General features: G+C 38.7%; 1 protein-coding gene across 2 annotated transcripts in view; it reads left to right on the plus strand.

Moving 5' to 3' along the window:
• The window catches only part of Hel25E (ATP-dependent RNA helicase 25E), a 46567-nt gene that overhangs the window by 9659 nt on the left and 18630 nt on the right, over window positions 1–18278 (plus strand). The window contains exons 4-7 of one of the 2 annotated variants that reach the window (XM_053776623.2): window positions 1–160; window positions 3314–3432; window positions 5030–5161; window positions 15040–15186. The exon at window positions 1–160 is cut by the window's left edge and continues 117 nt beyond it. In XM_053776623.2, the coding sequence (XP_053632598.1) occupies window positions 1–160; window positions 3314–3432; window positions 5030–5161; window positions 15040–15186 (558 nt within the window). The remainder of the gene's footprint in view (window positions 161–3313; window positions 3433–5029; window positions 5162–15039; window positions 15187–18278) is intronic. The other variant, XM_070084396.1, reaches the window with a different exon arrangement.

Below are 18278 nucleotides of genomic sequence, written 5' to 3' on the forward strand. Positions count from 1 at the left end.
AATATTCAAAAGGATGAAGAAACGCTGAAGAGTAATTGTCCTCATATTGTCGTTGGTACACCGGGTCGTGTTCTTGCTCTGGTCCGCAATAAGAAGCTTAATCTGCGCAATCTCAAACATTTCGTCTTGGATGAATGCGACAAGATGCTTGAACAACTAGGTGTGTATTGAATTTTTTGTTAAATGTAAATACAGTGGACCTTCAGTTAACGATATTAATCCATTCCAGAGAACTTGTCCTTAACTGATTTTATCGTTATCCGATTTAATTTGCCCTATAAAAAATGGAAATTCAATTAATCCGTTCCTGCTGTCAGGAGGCATGACAGAATAGTACTTCAATATGATGCTATTATCAACTCTACAGCTTATTTATCTATCACAATTCATCTAATATGACATAATAAACGATATTAATAACATAAACATGATATATACTCTATAATGAATAAAGTATGTGAGGAGTAATTGGTGGAAGTGTTGTTGGGTTTATAAGGGCCACTGAGAGAAGCCATACATGGTGGAGGTGGAGGCACCAGCAGAACCCACCACCACTGTTCACACTGAAACATTGTATGTGATTTATAAATGAGAAATATTTACATTTTAATTTATAAATAAGTTTATTCAGGCATACACAAATACTGTAGTTACATACATATTGGTTTGGAAATAGGGTAGTTGATGAGTGGAACAGTCTACCTAGTTGGGTTATTGAGGCTAGGACTTTGGGTAGTTTCAGATTTAGGTTGGATAAGTACACGAGTGGGAGGGGTTGGATTTGAGTAGGACTTGCATATCAGAGCTTATTTCTTGGGTAGCATTGAAAATTGGGTTGGGCAAATGTTTTGTTAGTGAGATGAATTGTAAAAGACCTGCCTAGTATGGGCCAACAGGCCTGCTGCAGTGTTCCTGCTTTCTTATGTTCTTACGTTAATTAGTTAGCTTGATGGAGGAGATGCTGGCAGAGGTTTGGGGTGGTGGAAGATAGCAGCAGGGTGGCGTATGTTCAGCGACCTTTACACATCTAACAACATGGGGAGTTTCTTTCGTGTTGTTTTTCTATCGCTTGCTCACTTTGCTGCTCTGTTAATTCTACACTTTATCGCTGGCTGGCACTATAGTCTTTATCGATACCTGCTGCTTTAGTATCATACATATCGTAGAATCACTGCAGAAGGCACATTCTCCCGTCTCTCTTCCTCCTCCACTCTGGTACTTGGCTACGAGTTTTTTCTTTAATTTTATTGTCTCTTTCCTTCATTATCACAGGGCTGGCATTAGAAACTTTCTTTGGGCCCATGGTGGCTTAGTAGTTACAAGCACTAAAAACAATGGAATAATAGAAAGTGTATCGCATGTATTTGTGGAATTGTCCTCGCTGGCTTGTAAATAATGACACATTGGCTGTACATGGGCTCAGGCTGTGCGGGCACATTCGCGACGAATGTCCTTAACCGAGTTTTTCATCGTTATCTGAACCAATATTTTGACGCAAAAACGCATCGGTATCCGATTTTATCGCTGTCCGATAGCATTATTAACTCAGGGTCCACTGTACAGTATAAGTTTGTGTAGTTAGGTGAATATACAGTTTTATTTACTTTGGCACTTCACATTTGCTGCTGATGTACAAGTTACTTGAGGCTAGTATAGAGAAATATTCTTAATTCGTGGCTCTGGCTTGCAAGTTAATTACAAATTGTACTGCAGTGGTATATCCTGCAAAACTTCAGTCACTTTTCAACTTAAATTTTATTAGAGATCCATTTTGTAGCACACCTTCTTTTAATTTAAGAGTTTTGCATTTGCAAATAGTTCATGCAGGTTATTCATTTGGCAAGTTACATAATTCTATATATATATATTTTTTTTTTTTTTTTTAACTGGCTGTCTAACACTGAGGTAAGGTGACCTGAAAGAAAAAACATTCACCATCATTCATTCGAAGGGGCTTGGATGCCCCTTCCAACTGCAAATATCCCCACCCCTTCGGAGTGCGGTCACTATTTCCCTACCTCCAAAACTAGTCTGGCAAACTGGTTTCACTAGATCGCTTCAAGTGTTTCCTTGCTCTCACTCCCACAGTTCGTCAAGTCTTAAAATCCACTTGCCCTCACTTATTCATATCTAACATGCTCACACATGCCTACTGGATGTCTAAGCCTCTTGCACACAAAATTACCTTTACCCACTCCCTCCAACCTTTTCTTGGGTGACCCCTACCCTACCTTCTCTCTTATAGATTTATACACCCTCAAAGTCATCAGATTTTGCTCCATCCTCTAAATAACCAAACTCCCTCACAAACCACTCCTGTATTCTCCCCCACCATAAATGCTAATATCAGTGTGTGCAGTCTCGAAAAAAAACAGGCAGATGCTGGAATGCTGCTGTGCACTAACTGCCCCCTTCAAGGCAGGCAAAATTGCTGACCGGGAGAGTGTACAGAGAACTTTCATGAAGCACATAAGTATGATAAGGAACCCAAATTACTGGGAACTGTTGAAGTCCCTTGATTTGTATTTCCTGGAATGCAGGCGAGAGAGAGAGAGATGATAATATACACTTGGAAAATCTTAAGGGATTAGTATCAAACTTGCACACGAAAATCACTCCCTATGAAAGCAAAAGATTCGGCAGGAGATGCAACATTCCCGCAATGAAAAGCAAGGTGCCACGAGTACACAGACAACACAATAAGTGTCTGGGGCCCAAGAATATTCAACTGCCTCCCAACATACATAGAGGATTACCAAGAGACCCCTAGCCATCTTCAAGAAGGCACTGGACAGGCCCCTAAAGTTGGTACCTGACCAGCTAGGCTGTGGTTCGTACGTCAGTTTGCGTGTGGCCAGCAGTAAAAGCTTGGTTGATCAGATCCTGATCCACCACGAAGCCTGGTCTCAGACCAGGCCGCGGGGACGTTGTTTTGTATTACGTTTGTTACAAGCTATCCAAAAATATTGATTCTCTATATCCCATTGTACTTGGTATGCAGTATTGGTTGTCTGATTTCTAGCAAGCCGACACAGATACCACATGGAAAGATGTCTGGCACCTCTTCAAGAACTTTGTTAGCATCATTTCACCATATAATCTGTCCTATCTGTCAGTTTTTTTTTTTATAACCAACTGTTGCCCTAAATTTAATTATACACCTTCACTAATACTGAACTGTTTGACCCATGAAAGTTTAGCACTTTTTGTCGAATACACTGAGAGAAGTGCAATTATTTAAATGAGTTCGTTTTATTTTCCAGGTAGCCAGTGTCAAATGCCAACAAGTCTTTATTCCCATCTTTTTTTCCAGATATGCGTCGTGATGTTCAAGAAATCTTCCGCAACACTCCTCACGAGAAGCAAGTCATGATGTTCAGCGCCACATTGAGCAAGGATATTCGTCCAGTTTGCAAGAAATTTATGCAGGATGTAATTACTGAAGTTTTTCTCTTGTTTCTACTACGGTATATCTCCACAACCATCTTAGTGTCGTACCTCGGTGTCGGCAACTTTACATGGGTGGGAAGTACGTTCTGTTGGGCGTACCACTCCACCTCTGAGCCCCATCCAGTACCCTGAAGAATGAAGATCTCTGTCCTGGCCAAGTCTCTTTTATATCATATTCATCTATCATCCACAACGAACAACATCGGATTCATTGCCATTCTCCCCCCAATCATCCACTGCCCCCAGTTTTGAGAAAATATCATCTATACAGATCAAAAGCAATAATTCACTCTCATTGATACCAGTTTCCTATACATTATCCTGTAACCCTGACAGTACCCAGTCAGGGGCACATCCTGGATCCTGCCTCTGGCACTCCTTACCTGTATCCTTGTTATTCATCCATGTGATGTAAATCTCAAGTGCCTCACTGCCTTCCACTGGTCACAGCCTTTCATGTTCATGCAGTCTCTATCTATGCATTTGCTCACCCAAAACGACGCTGTTCGGGAAGACAATAGATTTATAACACGCCTCTTCGCACCGTGGCAAGTGGTGCAAGTACAAATGCAAATCATTCCTGCCATCCTTACCTAACCTAATCCATATAGTCCATAAATTACCTTATCCTTTCCCAATCCTATGTCAATCTACTCGCATCACATCACGACTGCAAGAGTAGAAGCTGGCCTTCAAGACATGCAAGCAAGAATATGGAAGTGGGAATAAGGGTGGAGGATGAAGAAGCACAGGATACTTTGTTGGTGCTGCTGCTGTGTTGACACCTGGTCGTTGGTGATAGTGGTGATCTCCAGCTCGCACGCCTGGGCCTTCATAATCATTCCTCAGAGCAGGCAACCAAGGTTTGGGGAATTGTGGGAGGGGGAAAAAAGGGAGCAGTTTAGAAAGTTTTTTTTTTTATTTTTATTTTTTTTTGTCAATTAGGGTTAATCATTTGGATGAAAAAAAAAAACTAAGCATACCTTTCTTTGACATTTCAAGTAAACATTGACACCTTATAGATTTGCTAAGGACAAGTAAATTTTTTTTTTCTCAAGTATTCAAACATTGACTACCGACATATTAATGTACCATGTACTGCACAGACAAGGTATAAGAGTAAGGTTTGTCTGCATAATTTTTAAGGTTTATATAATTTGACAATCTTTAAATTGTTCAGCTAGCTTTCAACAAAACTAAGTTTTCTGTCTGGGCAGGGATGGTTATTAAGAAATAAGTCAAATTTTTGTTTTGGGGAATGGTAGCCCTGCTTGTGTAGCTCTTCCTTTCCAGTATACGACCAGCTCATTTAACTTAGGTGCAAAATCCCCTTTTACTTGTAAGTTTTTTAACCTGGTGTTGTTAAAAGATAATTAAATATAAATGCTTCTCAGGCATGTGAAAACTTTAAAAGGCTAAGAGTAAATGATCTCATTGGCAAATATTTTCATGTACTGAACAGTTAAATTGTTTTAGAATAATCCTCCCTTGCACAGTCAGCTGTGGCATGCAGCTAACTTGTGCATGGTCTTCAGAAGCTTGTAGCAATGTATGCAACACTGCTAACTTGTCTTTACAGCCTATGGAGGTTTATGTTGATGATGAAGCAAAGTTAACTCTAAATGGTCTGCAGCAGCATTATGTCAAGATTAAGGAGAATGAAAAGAACAGGAAACTGTTTGAATTGCTTGATGCTTTAGAATTTAACCAGGTATGTGTAATCCTTTACATCAGTCTTTGTATTAGATTAAATACTCTTAAAATATACGTTTTATTAACCCTTAAACTGTCCAAACGTAGATCTACGTTTGTGTGTAGCGCTCCGACCTTTTCTCTATAAGAAACAATGTAAAAAAAAAACAGATCTATGTTCGGAGCGCTACGCGTGCAAATGTAGATCTACGTTTGGACAGTTGAAGGGTTAAAATAGGCAATTATTATTGAGTGATAATAAACTGCAAATATTGAAGAAAATATCGAATTTGAAGTAGTATTAAAATAATAGATGCGAGTAATATGTGTAATTGCATATTTGAGATTAGTGTGAGGGAGCTTTAACTCCTGGGCCTGCCTCTTAACAGAGACCCACTGACATGAAATAGTCTTGTCATTATTTTTTAATTCCTATATTGAGTATGCTTCAATTTTTGTATTCTGTTTACTACATTTCCTGACCACTCGAAGTGGTTTTTTATATCCTTTGGCTTGTGTATAATATACAGTCAGGCTATCTTTTGTTGCATTGCTAGTAAAATTTGTTTACCTTACATGTGATCATTTCCTTTACTGTTCGTTCTTAGTTACATGAATAATGATAGGCATAGCCTTGATAAGTTCTAGTGGCTCAAGTTGTTTTTCCCTTCATTACCTGAAGACTGGTATTTTTGCTGTTAAGACTGCTCTTTCCTTTGAATTCTTCCATTATTCACTTATGGTTCCAAATCCCCAGATGGAGTGGAATACACTGCACTCGACCCCTCCTCCCTCCCCAGAATGAATGTTTACTCGAGACAGCCACTGTTTTCGCAATGGCTGTATACACTTCTCGTCACTCATGTGCATTTCAACCATCTCTGCCTCCTCGTTTCTTTCAGATTCCTTTAGTGTTTCAAGAGATCTAGTACTTCGATTCTACACATTGCAACTTATGCACGAAAGGTATAAAATGCCGACAAGATGACAGTTAAGACATATGCAACATCTGGTAATCCTTATTGTACATGTTTCGCCATCCAGTGGCTTTATCAGTACAGATTGTCCAAGAATCTGTGTTGATAAAGCCACTGGATGGCGAAACATCTACAATAAAGATTACCAGATGTTGCACACGTCTTAACTTTCAACGTATTATGCAATTAACAACAGTGGTGTCGAGGTTATCTGTTGGGTTTTTGGGCAGTGAATTAACTTCAGTAATTGAATTGTGAAGTAAGCAGTTAAAGGCCTACCAGTCTCTTAAGGGTTTCCTATTTTATAAACTTCAGTAGTCTCTGTATCTCGAGACCAGTTGTGATCGTGTCGGATTGAATCGATGACCATGAAAGTGCTTTCCATCAAACAGCATTTGTTCATAGTTTGTTTCTAGCCATTTTCCTTCCATTGCTGTCTAGTATGGGAAATTACATGGATGATTATGTATTGACACAAGAATTACATGGACACCTAATGGAGACCTGCCAGACACCTACAAGAATTGTCGGGTTATTCCAACAGTATTACTACCATTAATCATTTGTCCTATATATCAGTGAGTGCACACACTTCATTTATGATAAATTAACCTTGACATGCTTTCACTAGCTATCCTCTCAGAAAGTCCTTCCTTTAAAATACAAACTTTAATTGAAACTGACCTTTTGCAACAGTGACAACACCCATTTTGAACTGCTTCCCCCCCCCCCCCTTCCTCTTCCAAATCCCTTCCTAAATGCATGTCCTTTCCACTACAGCTCTGACTCCACCCTTTTTTTTTTTTTTTTAAGTAATTTGCTATATTTGGGTTTTTGATCTGGAGGGTTAGTAAGATGATAACTCTGTCATTAGGGGCTGTCATATTGATTTCCATTGGGATGCCTTAATCTTTATCAGGATGTGACCTGCAAGTCTACTAACACCCAGGTACCTACTTACTGCTAGGTGAACAGGGGCATCAGGTGTAAGGAAACGTACCTTAATGTGTCATCCATGCTGGGGAGAGATCCTCTGTCCCTCAGTGAGAGCTGAGAACATTGTCAACTGAACCATGAGCACCCTTCATCCCTTGTTACCCTTAAATCTAGCACCAAGTCTTAGTGCATTCATTTATACTTTGAACCTTCTAGTATTTTTCTAGTCAAGAACTCCAAACCAGTTTTATATACTGTGTTCAAGAATGGTTTACACATGTATTGTTTCTAACACATTAGTACATTCCTAAATGTCCTGCTTGTGTTTTGCGAGCTTCTGTAGTGCTTAGTTTCTGCTCTTATGGAGATGGGTTTGGGGGCAATGATTATTCAAGTCTTTTCCTTTAAAGGTTTCTGGGTGTTTTCCCACTGATAGTACTATCTTCACTCTTTCTCCAGCTCTGCTTGATAACTACTTTTGCAGGAGTTAAACTCGAGTTATCATTTATTTGACAATTTCAGTGGTTCGTTTATTCATGCAGCCTTTGTATTCCTCGTTAATGTGCCATTATCAGTTTAATATTCACTAGGCAAAATATGGGACCCAACACTGATTTCTGTACGACTTTGATAGTTTCCCATCTTGATTCTCAAAGTAATTTGGGTGTCTAATATCCATGCTCATACCATTACTGCTCTTTGGGAAGGGAGGAAGAGTGGCATTTAAAAGGAAATTATAAAAATTCTTGCTATTTAACCCTTTCAGGGTCCTATCCTTAGATATACGGCTTTGAAGCCAGGGTCCAAGCCGTAGATCTACGCCATGAGCTCGGGTCACTCACATAAACCATGAGTGGTAAATCTGGGCCTAGATATGAGAGAATACACCTGTGATAAGTGTACACCACATAAGACAAATCCTGCAGCACGCAGTGCATAATGAGAGGATAAAACTGACTAATTTTGGATTAAAACAGCAACTTTTTTTTTTTTTTTTTTTTTTTTTTTTTTATGTATATAGTTGTATTCACGATTTCTTGGTCTCGTTTGATAGAATGGAAGATATCGTACAGAGATTATTCTGATTGGTTTTAGTACTGATAATGGCTTGAAAAAGAACTCAAATTAGCAGAAATGTTCAATTTTTGCCAATGTTCAAGAGTAAACAAATGTCAAGCATCTAATGTGTGTCAGTTGGTGGGTCTGATGTGTGTTCACGAATTGGTGATTTTTAACCCGTAAACGGTCCAAACGTATATATACATTTTTACCACTAGTGCCCCAAACGTACATATACGTTTTGTGTGTCCTACATTTAACATTGCCACGATAAGCCTGAGTCGCCTAGACATGTGAGAATGGGTGTGAGCACTCACTATGCACCATATTAAAATAATTGGGGATGCCTGGGTACCCTATGCTCTTTTTTCCTATTAAACAATTTTTTTTCTCAAAAAAGTTGAGGCAGTACAGTAGTGAACGTATATATACGTTTGGACCGTTTACGGGTTAACAAGTCGGCCGTCTCCCACCGAGGCAGGGTGACCCAAAAAGAAAGAAAAAAAATCCCCAAAAAGAAAATACTTTCATCATCGTTCAAAACTTTCACCTCGCTCACATAATCACTGTTTTTGCAGAGGTGCTCAGAATACAGCAGTTTAGAAGTACAGTGGAACCCCGGTATACGATATTAATCCGTTCCTGAGAGCTCATCGTATGCCAAAATTATTGGGAGGCGAATTAGTTTTCCCCATAAGAAATAATGGAAATGAAATTAATCCGTGCAAGACACCCAAAAGTATGGAAAAAAAAAATTTACCACATGAAATATTAAGTTTAATGCACACAAACTGAAGAAGACATGCACAGTTTGTAGTACTCTACTAACAATAGAATACATGACACTTACCTTTAATGAAGATCTGGTGATGATTGATGGGATGGGAAGAGGGGAGAGTGTCGAAGTTAATGTTTAGAAGGGGAATCCTCTTCCATTAGGACTTAAGGTAGCAAGTCCTTTTCCGGGGTTACTTCCCTTCTTTTAATGCCACTAGGACCAGCTTGAGAGTCGCTGGACGTCTGTCGCCGTTCCTTTAAGGTTGGAGGTCAAAATTTCGGCCAACTTTTTTATTTTCGGTGTACGTTTAGAGGTTCACGTGTAGAAGAATGTGACAAAGTTTCAGTATGATTGGCCAACAAACAACAGAAAAAAATATTCAATGACTTCATATATGGCAGCAAGAATGACAAAATGGCACTACGAGTGGCACTTCCGACAATCCCAACCGTTAGAATACGTCTGACGAATTTTGGATGCACATGTTTCATCTAATATATCTTATGAAAAAAAAAATACATTTGATAGACTTTTTGGCATTCACCAAAATATCTGCCTTTTACCTCCCACAAAATAAAAAATATTTGATATATTCCAAAAAAAGAAGCACCAAATAGTCAAGCACACTTTGTTTTATATTGTCTGTGAAAATCATTTCAATACAATCATTAATAATGGTGTAGGTCAGCGAAATAAGTGAAAAAGTTACTTCCAAGATATAGGCCTGGAACGCCGGCCGGCCTGCAGTCTCCAAAAAATTTTTTTTTACGAAAATCACGTTTGTTTCAGTGGTTTTCTAAGTAAACTGATATTCTAGTGCAGTTATCCTCTTCAAAATACCATTTTCTATCACTCACAGACCAAACAATACAACAAGGAGACGGGGAGTAACTCATTTATATCGAAATATTGCTGGTGGACTCTCGCCATATTATGGCCTATTTTATTCAGTCTAGAGTATATAACAAGTTTGTTTGTTATTTATAGTGTTTATTATATCATATTAGATCAATTCTGATAGATAAATAAGCCGTATAGTCGATATATAAGCTGATAAAAGCGTAATAATGAAGTGATTTCACCTGGCACCATCTGGAGGGGGAGTACTGCCGAGTGCTCTCAGATAGCTCCCGATTGGCTGGTACTCAACTGATAAGCTCCACCTACTCTTATATGATGCCAAATAATCAATTATTGTATTAGAAAGAATAATGCAAAGAAAAAGCGATAAAAAACAAGGAAAAAAATACATGGGTTGAGAACAGATGCGCTGCCTACATCGCCGTTACCATACCTGATATAAATTACTATAATTTCTTGTAGAAACATCTTAGAACATTGATTCTTGTACCATTGTGTTGCCAAAGAGTTAAGCTATTTTTCTATATGAATAACTCAATTTCCATAATTTTCGATTTTTTTCTTGAGAGCGTGCTGAAAATTTCCCACCCGTCCTTAAGATTTGTCTAAAATGGGCCGTAACATTGTCATTGTAAGTCACCAGCACGGCTTGCAATAGCTGTGTTAGGGTGATTTTCATCCATAAAAGTTTGCAGTTCAACCCACTTTGCACACATTTCCTTATTTTTTTAAGTAGGCACAATGGATTCCACAACTGGCATAGGCTTCTCAGGGTTAGCCCCAAACCCTTCAAAATCTTTCTTAATTTCCATACTAATTCTTGCCCTTTTTACCACAGGGTTGGCACTAGAAGCTTTTTGGGGGCCCATGGTGACTGCAGAAACGAGCACCAAAAACACTGATAATATGGAATGTACCGAATGTATGCTTAGATGCGAGCGCACTGGCTGGCTTGTTAACACTGTCACTGACGTGGACGCATCCCGGACGAATCACGTGTGGCGCGTATTTTAACGAGTGGCGAGGCAAAAATTTTGCATTAAAATGTATCGAATACTGGATTTAACGTATACCGATGCCATCGAATGCTGGGGGTCCACTGTATATACGTATAAAGATACACAACTTATCCCTCCAAACTGCCAATATCCCAAACCCCCCTCCTTTAAAGTGCAGGCATTGTACTTCCCATTTCCAGGACTCGAGTCCGGCTATATAAAAATAACCAGTTTCCCTGAATCCCTTCACTAAATATTACCCTGCTCACACTCCAACAGCTCGTCAGGTCCCAAATACCATTCACTCCTATCTAACACACACACATGCTTGCTGGAAGTCCAAGCCCCTCGCCCACAAAACGTCCTTTACCCGCTCCCTCCAACCCTTTCGAGGACGACCCCTACCCCGCCTTCCTTCCCCTACAGATTTCTACGCTCTCCATGTCATTCTACTTTGATCCACTCTTAATTACCAAACCACCTAAACAACCCCTCTTCAGCCCTCTGACTGATACTTTTATTAACTCCACACCTCCTAATTTCCACACACCAAATTTTTCTGCATAATTTTTACACCACACATTGCCCTTAGACAGGACATCTCCACTGCCTCCAGCCGCCTCCTCGCTGCAGCATTTACAACCCAAGCTTCACACCCATATAAGAGTGTTAGTACCACTATACTTTCATACATTCCCTTCTTTGCCTCCATAGATAACGTTTTGTCTCCACATATACCTCAACGCACCACTCACCTTTTTTCCCTCATCAATTCTATGATTAACCTCATCCTTCATAAATCCATCCGCTGATACGTCAACTCCCAAATGTCTGAAAACATTCACTTCTTCCATACTCCTCCCCAATTTGATATCCAATTTTTCTTTATTTAAATCATTTGATACTCTCATCACCTTACTCTTTCCTATGTTCACTTTCAACTTTCTACCCTTACACACACACCCAAATTCTTCCACTAACCTCTGCAATTTTTCTTTAGAATCACCCATAAACACAGTATCATCAGCAAAAAGTAACTGTGTCACTTCCCATTTTGTATTTGATTCCCCATAATTTAATCCCACCCCTCTCCTGAACACCCTAGCATTTACTACTTTTGCAACCCCATCTAGAAATATATTAAACAGCCATGGTGGCATTACACATCCCTGTCTAAGACCTACTTTTACTGGGAAGTAGTCTCCCTCTCTTCTACACACTCCTGTCTGAGCCTCACTGTCCTCATAAAAACTCTTTACAGCATTTAGTAACTTACCACCTATTCCATATACAGTGGACCCCCGGTTAACAATATTTTTTCATTCCAGAAGTATGTTCAGGTGCCAGTACTGACCGAATTTGTTCCCATAAGGAATATTGTGAAGTAGATTAGTCCATTTCAGACCCCCAAACATACACGTACACACACACTTACATAAATACACTTACATAATTGGTCGCATTGCGAGGTGATCGTTAAGCGGGGGCCCACTGTACTTGCAACATCTTCCACATTGCTCCCCTATCCATAAATGCAATAAAAACTTCCCTACCTTTATCTAAATACTGTTCACATATATGCTTCAATGTAAACACTTGATCTACACATCCCCTACCCACTCTGAAACCTCCTTGCTCATCCGCAATCCTACATTCTGTCTTGCCTCTTAATTCTTTCGATAATAACCCTACCGTACACTTTTCCTGGTATTTTTTATGCACAATGAATTTTTATTCACACCAAAAAAAATGGAAGATTTACTGTCATGCAATATTGTAATAATTGTATAAATATTACCAAATATCACCAATGTAAATAATATCACCAAATTAGTTTTGGTGATATTATTTATAAAATTATTACAATATTGCATGACAGTAAATCTTCCATTTTTTGGTGTGAATAAAAATTCATTGTGAACAAAAAATCAAAATGGGATTTATTTGTAAAGCCTGAAAACATAATAACTATTGAACAGAGGAAATGTTAGTGTCAGGAATGCCTGCACTGTTTATTCTGGACCCTATTTTGAAAAGGGAAACAGTTGACTGGGGCATTTCTTGTGCTCAGTCAATAAAATAGAAGTAATACTAGCAAAATAGAAAAGAATTTGGTTGACTGGAATAATGTAAGTGGCCTAAAATGGGAGTCAGTTGGCAATATTGCAGATGTGTAAATATTGCTGACGCATCAAAATTCACGAGAGCGTAACTTCGTCAATTTTCCATTGAATTTCGTACTTTATTACCTTCAGAAAAAGGTTCTTATAATAAAAATAAAAAAAAAATGAAAATTCTTGAACCCTGGCTGTCACTTGAGATTTGGCCTCTGAACCTTGAACAAACTGTGTGTAAATTTATTAATGCAATTATTTCAAGAAATGTTAGTCACCACAAATTATTTATTTCATTTATGTTCAGATGATAGATTAAATTTAATTTGGCCTACTAAACAAGGATTACAAAGTGTAGGTGCAGTTCATAACCTCTTTCACTAGATGACAGTGTTCCCACTGACACACCACATAGGTCAATACACAATTCATAGCACCCTCAAGCTTGCTTAGTGGCAAATTTTGACTTAGACAAGAAAAATAAAAGGGGGGGGTCTGCAGTGGGTGTACACAGTCTGAAAAATCTTGATCTACACCATGCATGATGAGAATAACTAGCCTGTTTTTTTGGGGGGGAGGGGGGGATGATTCTCATGGTTTTATTGGCCATTTCTTGGTATTGATAGATTGACTAGAGGTGACTTGAAATGGACCTCAAAGTAGCAGGGATGGTTGGTTTTTTGGCAGTTTTTCCTGGAAATGGGTAAGGACCCTTCCTATCCCACCCAGTTTACTTTAGTTGTTGGGAGAGGCTAAACCTTGAACAAGCATTCCTTGTTATGTTTTGTGAGCCCAGAAATTGAGAAAAGCATCTTAATTTGTGTGATGAATTTAAAATGCACAAGTGTTGTACAGTAAGTCCTCAATTTAGACGTTGAGAATCTTCCATGTTGTGTATAATATTATATACATGTGCTATTATACACAATACAGAGGGTCCCCAATGTGTCCGTAAGGTTGAAGACTTCCTGTATTACGAATATTGTACACCATTCAGGAGGTCCCCCAATGTGTTTGTAAATCAAGGACTTGTTGTATAGGAAAGTGTAATTAAGTTTTGGTGGTTAAATGAGCAGTTTCTTTTCAGTGTTTTAGTACAAAAGGCATACTCGCCAAAAAAAAAAAAATTGGGTCAGTTTTTTTTTTTTTTTACAAATTCGCCTAAAATAGGCCTCGCCTTGGTAAAATAGTTGTGTAAATATTGCATCAGAATGTTATTTTTATCTTATAAAAAATGGTGACACGCAAGAATAAAAGGACCCAATACAATGACGAACCATCATGGTATTGTGGTCCAAATCAGATTAAAACTTCATTAAGTTTGTCTCCTGTGTTCTGGTTATTTGTGTACGGTGACAAAGAAGGGGCTTTCAGATTTGGGGTTGTTGACAGGTAAAAAGTTAAAATGTCATTGAAACTATACAGTTGGTCCTAGGGCTATTTTGACCATACAGCTTCTGGGCTGTTGCAGCCTAACTGCTGGCTTGTAGTCATAACCAGTTACCTAGCCTTGACTAGTTGCAACTTGTCATCTGTCTCTAGGGTCGTTCTTAGCCAGTTAGCTGGACCTAGGAGCCATTGTACTGCTTCAATTGTCACTTGTGCCATCGCAACCTTTCATCTGGCCTCAGCTGTTGCAGCCCTTAAACACAGTGCACTGCGTGATCTGCTGAGGGCTGCATCTCTTCTACAGATCTGACTTCAGTTAGTACCAGTACACATTGGCTAAAACAGTGTCAGTAAAATTCCAGCTTCAGCAGTGGAAAAACTAAGATGTGCAGCACTAATTCTTTTGCAACATGTTTGTAAAATAAGTATGTACAGCTATTCATATTTCAGGAATTTAAACCTTGAAATGCATAAGATAAAAACTAGTGCACATAGTGTTAGACATTTGAAATTGTTAAAATAATAAAAAATACTGCTGTGTGTATTTACACTTACTACAAAAATCCTTTTTTTTTTTTCCAACCTTTCACCATACAATTGCAAGTTTTCTTATATTTTGGGGTTTTGCCTCTTGCACTGGAATTTAAAAACAGGACCTGCCACAGTTTAGTGGTTAGATTATTTAGTAAAGTCATTGACTTCTTTAATTAAAGCACTTATCTTTCTTTAAATACAGACTTATAATCCATTGTTACCTCACTATAAAGTTAATTTAATTTTTGTAGGTTGTGATATTTGTGAAGTCTGTGCAGCGATGTATGGCATTGTCGCAGCTGTTAGTGGAACAGAACTTCCCAGCCATTGCTATACACCGTGCTATGACCCAGGAGGAGAGGCTTAGTCGTTACCAGCAGTTCAAAGATTTCCAGAAGGTAATTTGTTTTTATCCTTTTTCTACATAGGCCTGGTCTGGGACCAGGGGACAGGGGTGTTGAGCCCCAAATGCCTCCTTGAGGTATCATAATTTTTTTTTTTTCCCCTCTAACCATATCCCACCAAGGCAGGGTGACCTAAAAAGAAAAATGAAAGCTTCTCTTTTTAAATTTAGTAATGTATACCGGAGAAGGGGTTACTAGCCCCTTCTCCCGGCATTTTAGTTGCCTCTTAACCGTTTGACTGTCGAGGTCGTATATATACGTCTTACGAGGTACCGTGTTTGACGTATGTATGTATTGATACTCATAAATTCTAGTGGCTTCAAATCAAGCAGGAGAAAGTTGGTAGGCCCACATGTGAGAGAATGGGTCTGTGTGGTCAGTGTGCACCATATAAAAAAAAGTCCTGGAGCATGCAGGGCATAATGAGAAAAAAAAACTCCGACCGTTTTCTTTAATTAAAATACCGACTTTGTGGTCTATTTTCATATAGTATTTATGGTTGTATTCTCGTTTTCTTGGTCTCATTTGACAGAATGGAAAGCATATTATAGAAATAGAGGTGATTTTGATTGATTTTACTATAAAAAGAACCTGGAAATGGAGCTCAAAATATGGGAAATGTTTGATTTTTGCCGATGTTCAAAAGTAAACAAATGATATCATTGTCCAATAAATGTCCAACTAGCCATTCTTATATGCAGTTATGAATGGTTGATGTTATTTATACAATTATTACAGTATTGCAGTAGTCTGTATAACAGTAAATTATTTTTTGTTTGAATAAAAATTCAAAATAGAAAGCAAGAGTAATATCAGAGGGGTCTGGAGACATGACTGATGAACAAAGAAAATGTTATTTTAGAGCCAGGAATGTCTGCATTGTTCATTCTGGACCTTATTTTGAAATGGTCATAATTTTTTAATTTTTGTGAAATTGGCCAAATTGCAAATTTCTGATCATGTTATTGGGTAGTTAAAATTGGTAAATGGGCAGTTTCTTGTACTCAATCGATAGAAAAAATGGAGTTCTAAAGAAATAGCTATGAGTTTGGTCAACTGGAACAAGGGAATTAGCTGAAAATAGGGCTCAAAGTGAGCGAAATCGCCGATTTGTAAACATCGCCGAGGTCGCTAACTTTGCGAGAGCGGAATTCCGTCAGTTTTCCATCGAATTTCATGTTTTTGGCGTCGTTTACAATCGGGAAAAGATTCTTTTTTTTTTTTTTTTTTTTTTTTTTTTTTTTTTTTTTTGGCGTGACGCCATGAGACACTTCAGGGTTAGGGGTTGCGACAGTCAAGGGGTTAATGACACTCGTGGCTTACGAAGGAAGAATTCTGTTCTACTTTCCCCCCTGGAGAAAAAAAGATTCCGCCAGGAGTTGAACCCAAGTCTGCTGATTTAGAGGCAGCCGTGCTGACTACTGCACCAGAGTCGTATCATAAAATTATTCCTTTTAATTGATTTTTTTTTCCCCCCCAACAAGTTGGCCGTCTCCCACCGAGGCAGGGTGACCCAAAAAGAAAGAAAATCCCCAAAAAGAAAATACTTTCATCGTCATTCAACACTTTCACCTCACTCACACATAATCACTGTTTTTGCAGAGGTGCTCAGAACACAACAGTTTAGAAGCATATATGTATAAAGATACACAACATATCCCTCCAAACTGCTAATATCCCAAAACCCCTCCTTTAGAGTGCAGGCATTGTACTTCCCATTTCCAGGACTCAAGTCCGGCTATATAAAAATAACCGGTTTCCCTGAATCCCTTCACTAAATATTGCCCTGCTCACACTCTAACAGATCGTCAGGTCCCAAATACCATTCGTCTCCATTCACTCCTATCGAACACGCTTATGCACGCCCGCTGGAAGTCCAAGCCCCTCGCCCACAAAACCTCCCTTACCCCTTCCTTCCAACCTTTTCGAGGACGACCCCTACCCTGCCTTCCTTCTACAGATTTAAATGCTCTCCATTCTCCATTCTCTCTAAATGACCAAACCACCTCAACAACCCTCTTGAGCCCTCTGACTAATACTTTTATTAACTCCACACCTCCTAATTTCCACATTCCAAATTTTCTGCATAATATTTACACCACACATTGCCCTTAGACAGGACATCTCCACTGCCTCCAACCGCCTCCTCGCTGCTGCATTCACATCCCAAGCTTCACACCCATATAAGAGTGTTGGTACTACTATACTTTCATACATTTCCTTCTTTGCCTCTATATATATAATGTTTTTTGACTCCACATATACCTCAATGCACCACTCACCTTTTTTCCTTATCAATTCTATGATTAACCTCATCCTTCATAAATCCATCCACAGACACGTCAACTCCCAAGTATCTGAAAACATTCACTTCTTCCATACTCCTCCTCCCCAATTTGATATCCAATTTTTCTTTATCTAAATCATTTGATACCCTCATCACCTTATTCTTTTCTATGTTCACTTTCAACTTTCTACCTTTACACACACTCCCAAACTCATCCACTAACCTTTGCAATTTTTTTTTAGATTCTCCCATAAGCACAGTATCATCAGCAAAAAGTAACTGTGTCAATTCCCATTTTGTATTTGATTCCCCATAATTTAATCCCACCTCTCTCCTGAACACCCTAGCATTTACTTCTTTTACAACCCCATCTATAAATATATTAAACAACCATGGTGACATTACACATCCCTGTCTAAGACTTACTTTTACCGGGAAGTAGTCTCCCTCTCTTCTACACACCCTAACCTGAGCCTCACTACCCTCATAAAAACTCTTTACAGCATTTAGTATATTACCACCTATTCTATATACTTGCAACATCTGCCACATTGCTCCCATATCCACTCTATCATATGCCTTTTCTAAATCCATATATGCAATAAAAACTTCCCTACCTTTATCTAAATACTGTTCACATATATGCTTCAATGTAAACACTTGATCTACACATCCCCTACCCACTCTGAAACCTCCTTGCTCATCCGCAATCCTACATTCTGTCTTACCTCTTAATTCTTTCAATAATAACCCTACCGTATGCTTTTCCTGGTATACTCAATAAACTTATTCCTCTATA

The sequence above is a fragment of the Cherax quadricarinatus genome, chromosome 13, assembly GCF_038502225.1.
Source record: "Cherax quadricarinatus isolate ZL_2023a chromosome 13, ASM3850222v1, whole genome shotgun sequence".
Taxonomy (NCBI): Eukaryota; Metazoa; Arthropoda; class Malacostraca; order Decapoda; family Parastacidae; genus Cherax; species Cherax quadricarinatus.